Here is an 11,254-nt window from a genome sequence, read left to right as displayed (position 1 = left end):
TCGCCATGTATCTCTTTTCTCATCTCTTTTTCTCTTTTTTTTGCAATATTACGACACATTGATCATTTTACTTATTAGATATTCGTACATACATATATGCGCAATGTAACACTGTATATCATATATATATATATATAATATATATATATTATAATAATATATATATATAATAGAAGACACCTGCCTACACATATGTACATATATTATCAGATGTATCGTTGATTTATTCTTTAATTCTTTACTGCACCGTGCGACAATATACTCGCTAAGGCATTCTCGTGCTGCTACATCTCTGCGGTAGTGTGCAACCCTTTTTTATCTCATTCTTGGTAATGACTTTTTTTTCCTAATTGCTACCAGAAAACAGTAACTGTAACCAGTACGCCGTACCCAGTTAAGCCCATCTATATGAAAATTAAACACTTACGTGCTCTATATCCGAGGAAACGATCTCGGTAAACGAAACCCCTTGTAATCGTTGCGGAAATGACTTGAAGGCGCAAGTCACGTCGGCAGCGTAATCAGCAGTGCGTATCAACGACCAATGCAATTTAATTGCAAGGATAAATTTTTCAACGGCCGCATTGCGCGCGAGCCGAGAGATTTACATTCAGGACACGCTTCATTTCTCTCCGAGTTTTCGTGCCGAGTATATATCTAGGGTGCAGGCTCTCGTCTACTATTTATCAAGGGAGAGTAGGGCAGAACGTCGTAATATCTTCCATCGTGCAACGTGAAACTTAAATAAATAATCCAGAATTATAATTGCAAATACATCCCGCGATTAAACGTAATGGATTTTTGTCCCGATTAACTTTTTACCGATATTTTTACGTCGGATGCACGTTTTCCTTCAGCTCGCGATCAAATAGAGCGAGCGACGGTCTGCGGTCGATATACTTTTAGAACAATGAGGAATGGCAACGCACATTTGGCAAATACGCTCATTTAGCAGAAAATAGCCCGGGGATTGCCGCAAACAACGCGACGCGTTCTTAGGCGAGAACGACGACGGCTGCGAGACAGAGTTGGGGATTAACCGCGAATTGCCAATTGTGACGACAACGATGGCGACGACGGCGACGACGACGTCGCGGAGGCAGTGTAATTAGACAGGCCTGGTACCAATTAATTATACACGGGGCTGGCGACGACGCGAAAGGCGACTTTGTCGTTCGGGGTCTCGTTATAGAGCTCCAATTTCCAGGGCGTGTTTTCACCGAAGCGAGTCCCACTTTGAACCGCATTCGTTTACCTATCGATCTCCGTGATTAACCCACCGCCGTTTGCAGACCGCCGTTTAAATATTCACACGCTAAGTGCGAGAAAAGATGATGACATTTAAAAATTTATCGGCCACGTCAAGGTATGTGTGTGTGTGTGTGTAAAATGTATGTAGAATGTATGTGTGTCCGCAAATAATTTATTTAGAAGTCGATATTATACCTGCACATGAATATTACTAAGGAAGGTAGCTGCACTAGTTCTATTTTCTAAAATATACGCGCTATAATAATAATATAAATTTATTATTGGAAATTTATATACGATGATAATAATATTACATAAGAATTTAATTACGACATAATGATAATGCAATGGACAATATTTTCTGTAAAAGTTTAAAATTAGCAGCTTTGAAGTATATTTATGTGAACTGGTGCTATCGACGTATATATTATATACTCTATACGCGTGCTTTTTCTTCTCTAAAGTGGTGTTGGGTTAATCGCGACGGGTCTTGGATTTATATCTCCGTGGTTAAGCATCGTATGGCCGTCTCTTTATTAGTGGTACTCGGATGTTGCCGCTCTTGAAGCTCACTTCATTGGCGCCGATATCCTTACCACTTATAACGCGGAATAGATATTAGATGACACGATAAAGAAGAGACACGGGAAAGAAAGAGATAGAGAGAGGAAGAGAAAACTTGATTGACGAATAAAAAAGAGACTCTTTGAAGAATAAGAGAGAAGGGCTATTTTTACATATACATATAAATATAATTAGAAAGAAAATATAAGCATAAATGTCTATGACAATTGTTGAAGCAGAAATAATCATAAGAATCAATTTTTATGATATTTTGTCATTTCAATAATTGTCATAAATATTTACATATTTATTTTTGCATACTGGCTTTAATTAGCTTTTATCTCTTTACTGCAAGGAAATATAGAATTTTGCGATATTGTCATTGCGAGCGAGGTAGATTATTTTTGAAAGCTTGTTACATCCAGTTTGACTGCATTTAATTGTTTACAAGCGCCAGCAGGAAGATTAACTTAATCCTTTAATGTGACTTCAAAATAGCGTGCTGCATCTCATCCCCTTTATGTTAATTTCTCTATGCTGTAAACTGCAATATATATTTCAGAACGTGTATCTGTAGAAGATAAATACAAAATCTAGTTTATGTGTCACTAATCCGGGGAAAAAGTAGGGAAGATGGCTTTCCATCGCGTTCAAATTTCGAAATACATAAAACGATCGTTCTCCAACAATCCACAATTGTCGCACGATCATCCAGTAAATCTCACTGGAGCGGCAATATCCGAGGCCCGCTTATTAGATTACGAGAGTTTAATGCAACTGCAATGCGCCGATTAGCAACACAAAACATTTCCTAATTTACCGGTGCTTAATAAAGCCCGGGTCATTTTGGTCCGGGCGGCATTCCGGAAAATAGGAAATTTACTGTCACACTTCAAAATATGGCAGTTTCTCGTTTGCTTGACTTGTTTCTATTTTCTCTACGACAATGATAAATGTATATACCATGCCTTGATCCTGAACGCGCGAGCTTATATTGTCATTGTGAGAATTTTGCTTCAATACGAATGAATACGAGTTTTCTGAGATTGTCACGCTTCTCTGAAACAAACGTTAATGAACGCGAGATCGATGGTCTGTGACTTTTCAACAGTTCGTTAAAACCAGATGCTGCTTCAACAATCAGCATTTAGCAAACGTCGGCAAAGCGAAAAGAATTGTATTTCAGGGCTTGTCAAAGATTTAATGGACATTCCGTTAAATCGATACGTTCTTTCTTTCATAATAGGTATGTCCACCTTTTCCTACACAACGTTACGCAACACACGCTAAGCGACTCCATCCTACGTTAGACTCCCTCTCACTTTATATATTTTTCTTCTGACTTTTCAATTATCGAACTTCTCTTCCATCTTATTGATGGATATTATCCGTTATATTTGAACCATTAACTCATTTTATAATTTGTAAACAAAAGCGATAAAGTATGTGCAGCTTTTCGTTGAAAATATCGAATACCTTTCGTATAAATAGCCAAGTTAAATTATTCGATATTTGCAAAAAAATTAAGAGGTGCAAGGCATGATATATAATTTTTATAACACAAACTCGATGACTGATATGAAAATATAATGTATATTCCACATGTTTATGTGCGATGCGAAAATGCAGAAAAAGCCCTGTTGACATTTTCGTCTTCTATTTGCTCCTTCGTGGTATCGATTAAATCATTCCCTTCGATCGAGCCGATGAAATATTACCGCGAATTACCGTTACATTATTGATACTTTTCCCGCTATTTAGCACAAGAAAGGTGTTCCACTGACAGTCACGAAAGACTTCAGGATTACACGCGATCGAGATCGAGAGATCTTGATTCTGGAGATAGCGGCATCGGGGTATACAGAATCGCGCGTGATTTCTCCTTCTTAAAAGTAAGATCTAGCATAAAATAGTGATCCGTGATCGCCGCATCTTACGGCCCATTATCGATTATCTCATCGCGAAAACGACATAGACAAACACGAACATGGCAATGGGATTCTAGGATCCTCTCCTAGGTGTTTCTAATCCCCATGCCGCGCAACCGCTCCGAAGACGATGACGACGACGAAGGTGTGCCTCGCGTGTCCGAGAGCAGCGTCCACGAGAGAAGCGAAAAATGCGAAGTCGCGACAATCGGGCCCCTTCTGTGTTCAAAGGTTGACCTCCGATGGAGACACTTGGTCGGGCCCATTACGGAGGGCGGGGACAGACGGCCGTCGAAGGCGTATAATGGGACCACGATTAACTCCGATTCACTCCGAAAGCCCGCAGTAGAACGCATTTCTTTTTCAAGTATTTCGGATGTCCGCGCAGCATCCGAATGTAGAAACTTCTTCAGAATGTCGCCTTGCGTGCCTTATAAAGAAACGTCCTACATTGCAAAAGTGATATCAAAAATCTAACATTACTAACCGAAAGATCACGTTTGAAACAAGTATTCTAGATAGTCAAATCTTGGGATTTAAATATGTTTGGTCATTTTAACTTAGATACAAATATCTCGAAAACAATGCATTTTGAAAAAACATGTTTCAAGTAAAAGTTGTAGGGTTTGAAAGGGACTCAGATAAGTATTTAGATTTTGGGTCCAGGGTCTTATTGGGTCCTACAACTTTTATCGAAACATTTTTTTTCAATAATGCATTCTCAAGATATTTTGTGTCTAAGTTAAAATGACCAAACAAGTCATTGGATACAGAATCCATAAAATCCCAAGATTTGACCATCTAAGATACTTATTTCAAATTTTTCGATAACGTCAATTTTCTGATATCATGTTTGCAATGTACAATAATACGTTCCCTTGTCAGATACATCTATTTTCATGACTGTTGTTCTTTCTTCTTCTCATGTTTATTATTTCGCTTTGTTCATGCGTCTCCCCGAATATCTCGAATAGAACGTTTGGGATACCCTGATATATTATTCGGCTTTTTTTTAAATTCGACGGTGTTCGTATCGCTCGTCGTATACCGGATTACACGCAAAGCGACAGCTGAAGCATTCTCCATTCGATGTGCTACGCGCAGGCACCCAACACATATGCACATCGACTTTATTCCTTACCTGTGTTACATCTTATGGGATTTGTTTACACTTGGCGAAGCGCACGGATCAATAATCGTCGCTTTTAGCGCTGGATGTTACTCCGTTTTCGCTCCTATAAGAGATCGCACAGCAAAGGATACTGTCATCCGCAAATCCAAATCGATCTTACTCCACATTGGCTTTCAAGACGAGTCTTTTTCTTTCGTTTTTTTTTCCTCGACTGTAGCAGATCCGTAGCTTTCACACGATTCGCTAGTTATTTGCGTGAGGTATTAATCGAGCTGTGGGATAAGAAGAAGCTAACACGCTCGCTAAATCGCTGCAGTATAGTTCGCCCCATCGCATCACCCCATGCCATTTAAATGTCGTAGCGCGTAGCGTGTTTATTTAAATTTTATATCGATCTCACGATATCTGCATATATCCAAGCTCATCTCCAAACTCTCTTACGCTTTTTTTATACAACACATATTGGATCGCGTAACGAGATATGCGACCTGTGCCTCGCGGCAAGATAATGGAAGGTCTCCCGTCCTCTCGGAGGAGTGTTTCAAACTGATTAAAAACTGAAATAAAGCGATATTTCAAGTGTCATCCGTAAAAATTAATCGTCAGTGAACGAGCACGTGTTACGAGTATGACACTTTATCGGGAGTTTGATTTAGTAATAACGATTTTTCGAAAATACACCGAATATATATCGTGCGGTTTGTCGTGATTTTATCGCGGGGCACAGAAGTGCATGATGATAATGCTCTGTCGTTTTGTCCATTCGTTCGGATGCGTATCGTATGATCGGCGGAAGCGACATTCGCGATTAATCCATTATTTATTGATGTTCGATCCATTGACGCGTGCGACACGTGCGTTCGAGAGAATCGATGAGTCTCAGAATCATCTTATCACGATGCCTCTATCATTCCCTCGCCTCCTTTCCCCCTTCCCGTCCTCCTCTTCCTGTCCTCTCATTCATTAATGATCCACCCACACCGCAAGTTATATTATCCCGGTAAATTAAATGAAAGCGAAAGCGAATTAACCAAAAGCAAAAAAAAAAAAAATAAGCAAAGAAAATACAAAGCCAGCGATCCTCGGTTCACGGCGACCGATTTAATTAATCGATTTCTTTTGTTCTGTTCCGGTCGACGTGTTAGATGGCCCGACAAATGTGAAGGTCAACATCTTTCTCCGCTCTATCAGCAAAATAGATGATTATAATATGGTGAGTGCAATATACAAGTAATCATCAACAAGGCCTACAGTCTGTATATCCTCACATATTGTGTACAATTATATTAAAACGTCACGTGTATATGATGCCGTAAGATTTGCACTTCTCTGTACTTGTATCTGTATTACGTGTATATGTATACGTATATATGCATATATATATATTATCAGTCTGGTCCCGCGCGCGTGACGTATCTCTGCACACGTACATACGTATATACATGTATATGCATACTCCCGTGCGTCGCGCTGACAATGGATGTGTGCTAATCGCACCTCGTTGATTTTTCTCGATGTCATTAACTGTCATGTTAAGTCTATATACATACATATTGTACAGGCCGTCCCGGCTTTATCGTGCCCGGAATCCATGCGTGGAGTTTTCGGCTGAATTCTCAGGAGTCGGTCTCTCCTTCAAATGAAAGGGAGGAAGTAGGAGAAACGGATTGACGTATCGAAATCTTAATGCGAATTCTATGTCGCAAGGGAATACGGTACATGAGGTAATCCATCTATTGTTTTAATTCGACAGACTCGAATGTATTCGAACGTTGAAATTAACGGGAGGTTTTCGTTAAGGAGAAATCGACTTGGGATTGGCTGAAGAATCCGCGCGGTGACAAGGCACAGTGAAGCTGTCAGTTAAAGCTCTAGATACATCAAAGTAACGCAAAGGTCCTCCATCTTCGACTTATCAATCATACCATACACCAATAATACTAAGCGCTTATTGGACTAGGTCGAAAATGGCGGTCGAAATAGCCAATAGGAAAGTTGTCGGCGTTTCGGCTCGGATAAAAGGATTGCTCTACTTTGGTATACTAGAGCTTTAGCTGCGTCGCGCCTGCAGTGTACGATCAGTAATTTGTCTGTTGCTGTATATAGGGTGCTTTCCATTTGGTGACACAAGTCGGTGACAGCAAGCGTCATTCTGCCTTTCTTCAGGGCGTAACAAGATAGAACGACGCTTTGTTTTGACCCGTGTCACCGAATGGAAAGCACCCGTACTGATCGTACGAACGTTCGATTGACTGTACGTTGCAACCACGTCTTGTGCCTTGTTGGAACCTTTGCTATAGAGACTGACCGACGTGTGCCCGCGAGAACGGCGGAGGACACAATCGCGGGCACGAGCGCTCGCACGCGTTCGGAAGTCCAATTTCAAAATGCGTTCCGAGACACGTTGCGGGGCCTCAGGTTTGCTCGCCTAACAGACGAGAGACAGTAAGCTCGATATACACGCACATACGCACACGCACATTCACATGCACACGCACGCGTGTCTCTGCCTCGTTGATTGTAAATGCAAACGATATCTCGTGGAGGTCGTCAACGTTAAGTGGCCCAAAGTAGAACAAGAAAGTCAAAATGATGTCAATTCGACGTCACATTGACTGATTAGGACATTGACGGATAGAAAAGTAGCTGTTGTAATTAAAAACTGCGTGTGGTAACTAAATGGCAGGTGTAAAATGTGGGCAGCTAAAATATAGATATTATAGCTAATGTCTTAGCTATGATATCTATATTATAGCAGCAACAGCAAACCATTTCGCTGTAATTTATAAATTTATAGCTACGGCAGCAAATATATTATAACAAACTAAGATTAGCTGCGGCAGAGAAAATCTTTTTTTCTATGTATTGACTGAATTTATGTTGTTTTTTTTTTTTAATCATAATTCCGTCAACGTGACATTATTTTGACTTTCTTGCTCTCCGTGGGTGGGTTTCGCACGATTCCTTGGAATTCTGTGTCAAGATGAGTAGGCAACCGATACTCTTCAGTCGCGGCGAGATTGGAGGGCGATCTTTATGTTACTTACTCAAAGCCATGTATAACACATCTTTTGTCGGAGAGGGATATTTATATCCCACGATGGGCGGAAAAATGAATGCGAGCGATAAACTTCACATGAATATATACGAGCGATAAATTTCAATATGGTTCAGTGCATTACGGAGTTCTCAATATTACGGTAATCATTGCCATTCTTTTGTTGATTCGCTTCGATATACGTCGGATACGATTTCGGGTGGAAGCTCCATCATAAATGACGTCCAGTCGAATTCTTCTCGACACCGCGATTCGAGCATTGATTTTTCTATCTCCCCAGCCGTCGCGCGGAACTCGTCGAGATAATTGGCATTCTGTTTCGACGAATCAGAGACTCGTTACGCTTCACACGCCAGCATCACACAATAAAAAAACAAAAACGATATTTGTTCACATATCCCTCTTCCTACTTTCGCTATTCGGACATCATGCGCTCGTAATCATTAAACTGAACCACGGGATAAATATTATATTCATCGGAATCGTTACGCATTGAAGGTATTGCTAGAGAAAAAATCGGTCGTTCAATTTTAGGCCCTGCAAGAATCCGTCCTTTCTGTCGTCTTTCTTCATCTTCTACTTTCGCTTCTCTCTCTCTCTCTCTCTCTCTCTACTTGTCTCTTTTCTGTCTCCTTTATTTCTTTCATTCTGTATCACGTTCTCATAAGTACGGGCACGTTCGGCATCGTTTATCCCGACAAATATTTGTCAACTGAATGAGCATACCGCTGCGCTTAGGAACAAATTCAGAGGGATGGGAGGGAAATTCGCGTGGGAATAATGCCGCTGTTAGAATTTTTATTGCGAGCGAATATATCGGAGACGGTAACGGCGAGACGAGGATAAGCGCGTCAAGACGGAAGATCGTAACCCGTTCTCCGTAAATAGCGCACGAAGAAAACGCATTGTGTATGCGCATCGTTTAAGCGGCGCCTACAGTGAGATTTTAAGGCGTAAAACTTGAGCTTTTAAGCCCCAAGTCATAATTGACCAATCAGTCAAGTGTGAGAAGAATAATCGACTATAATTGGTCAGTTTCTTATAATTCAAGGCACAAACCTCAAATTTCACGTCTTAAGATCTTAAGCTTTAAGCCCTAAGTCATAAAAAATTGACCAGATGATTGGTCAATTTCTTACGGTTTAGGACTTAAAGCTCAAGTTTTACGCTTTAATATCTCGTCGTAGACGCTGCTTTAAGCGAAACAAAATTTAACACGTGAGGCTGCTCATCGGCGATGAAAACGGAATACGGACGAATCGCCGAGCAAGCTGATTGGCAGTATTGGCCCCGAAATCTCGTGGAACCCTCTGTGACCTAAACAAAACTTCGAAACAATGCCTGACGACGGCGAGTCGGAAGTTCCGATCGAAGTTAAAAATCTCAAAGGGAGTTTCTCCGATGTGATCAAGGAAATTAGTAGAGCAAATTTGTGTGAAGACGTGATGTGGAAACTTTTAACTTTAATTGAATTTTCTTTCCGGCCATATATATAATGTCTTTATATATATATGTATATATATATATTATATATATATATAAAATATATATAACGTATTTTTTACATGTCAATATTTCTCTTTCACGATTCATTTTTGACGTTCATGATCATCGAGTTAATTATAGAATCACATTTATTATAACGACATAAAATAGTGAGAGAGATCAACTTTAATAGCAACTGATAAATATTACGCCGTTCTTTCCTCGGATATGAGCGTGTTAAAAAGAGATAAAAGTCACAACAATAATGACACGGTCCATAGAGGGTTCGCGAGCGTTATTTTTCGCGACACATCCCACTATCCCATTGCCATCAGGACAATTGCCGGAACAACAGAGTGACGATATATAATACTTTCTTACTCGCTAAAAACTACCCGTTTCGCAAGGGGGATCGAGAGAGACTCGACTCGACCAATTAGCCTATTGTCGCCTCGCGATAATCGAGTTGTGCTTCTCTACCCGTGTAAGTGCATCTGCACTCCAGACACGTTTAAATATCCCGTGCGATTTCCCAAGGGGAGGGGGAGGGTGGGGGGGGGGAAAGAAACAAATCGCCGTTTCCGCGTTAATTACGGACGACGCGAGAAAAAGGAGCACTCGTTTCGTCGAGCGGCCGGCTTAAACGGCAAATATATCGCCCTAGCGCGCGTAATTCGAGAATTTTGCCCGTAAGAAAGGTAGAGATAGCGATGACTGTCGTTCGTTAAAGGTAAGAGCCAGGGAAAAATTACGAGCCAGCTGTTACCGCGCGCAACAGCTTCCGGTGCCAACGTAGCCCGAAATATAATAGAGGCTGTCTTTATCTTACGGCTGCAGGATCGTTCGACGTAAATTCGAGGGCTGCATTGCGGTTACCCTCCCCATTTTTCTCTTCCCTTTTTTTAAATATAGAACACTGATGATTTTTTGGATGCTTTGCATTTGTCATTGTGTAGCATAAAATTGAGATATTGACTGTGTGCTAGATCTTATACGTCAGGATTATGTATGAAACCCCCCTCGACGTGTTGTCGCTGTGTTATTGGTATTTATTATAATTTTACGTCATCATCGTAAGTACCCTCGATGATACGACACATTCGATTATTCGTTATTCCACGTATGATATATATATGACGTAATATTATTTTTAAAAATGTTTAATGGGTTGCAAAAAAATATATATATCAGTTCTCTATAATGATCGCACATATTTATTTCGTTTCGTACAATTTATGATTCGAGCAGTTAGCTTTAGAAAGGCGATTTGGGTCTCCACGAAGATGTTACCGCAAGAACATTGCGATGATTTACTAGTAATTTCTATCCTCCACTTTAATCAAATCGAGTGTGAAAAAGTCTTTCCGCCAATGGCAATTTCTTCAGTCGGTGTCATAGAATTTTTGTGCAAGATGCATACATTTGAAAGAACAACTCGATTTCCCGTTCGAAATCTTCCTCCGACGCACGATAGACGAATCTCCATAACGTCGTTTTATGCGCACAAGATATATTTTTCATACGGATACAAAAGCGATGATCGCTTTTATCTCGAGAGATGCGAAAATCGCGAGTGCATGTCGTATAATCGCGGTAGTATTGCACACGATACCTGTCCCAAGGAAAGCTCCGTCGTTCGCGTTACACGGGAAGGATAAGTACCTTGAAGTACAAACGGGCATCCAAACGTGTTTAGCGTATTTTATTTCTCTGTGAGTGATGTATTATACTAGAAAAAAAAAAAAAAAAGAAAAACGACGCGTTGTGCAAAAAAAAAAGAAAATAAAAGAAAAGGAAAAATAGAATGAACGAAAGCTTGAAAAGAGGGTGACCGGT

The 11,254-nt window shown here is 40.4% G+C and overlaps 1 protein-coding gene across 11 annotated transcripts in view; it reads left to right on the top strand.

The window, feature by feature from the left end:
- The window catches only part of GluClalpha (glycine receptor alpha 1), an 84,052-nt gene that overhangs the window by 63,888 nt on the left and 8,910 nt on the right, over positions 1-11,254 (top strand). Inside the window, exon 1 of one of the 11 annotated variants that reach the window (XM_018454114.1) lies at positions 4,822-6,088. The exons of the other annotated variants lie outside the window; for them this stretch is intronic. Within the exon in view, the coding sequence (XP_018309616.1) occupies positions 6,086-6,088 (3 nt within the window). The 5' untranslated portion in view covers positions 4,822-6,085. Of the gene's footprint in view, positions 1-4,821; positions 6,089-11,254 lie in introns of those variants that run through there. 11 annotated transcript variants of the gene reach the window in all.

Source organism: Mycetomoellerius zeteki, unplaced genomic scaffold (assembly GCF_001594055.1).
Source record: "Mycetomoellerius zeteki isolate Tzet28-1 unplaced genomic scaffold, Tzet1.0 scaffold426, whole genome shotgun sequence".
In the NCBI taxonomy this organism is placed as follows: Eukaryota; Metazoa; Arthropoda; class Insecta; order Hymenoptera; family Formicidae; genus Mycetomoellerius; species Mycetomoellerius zeteki.
Note: the sequence above shows the minus strand (reverse complement) of the source record. Positions and strands in the feature narration are given on the sequence as shown.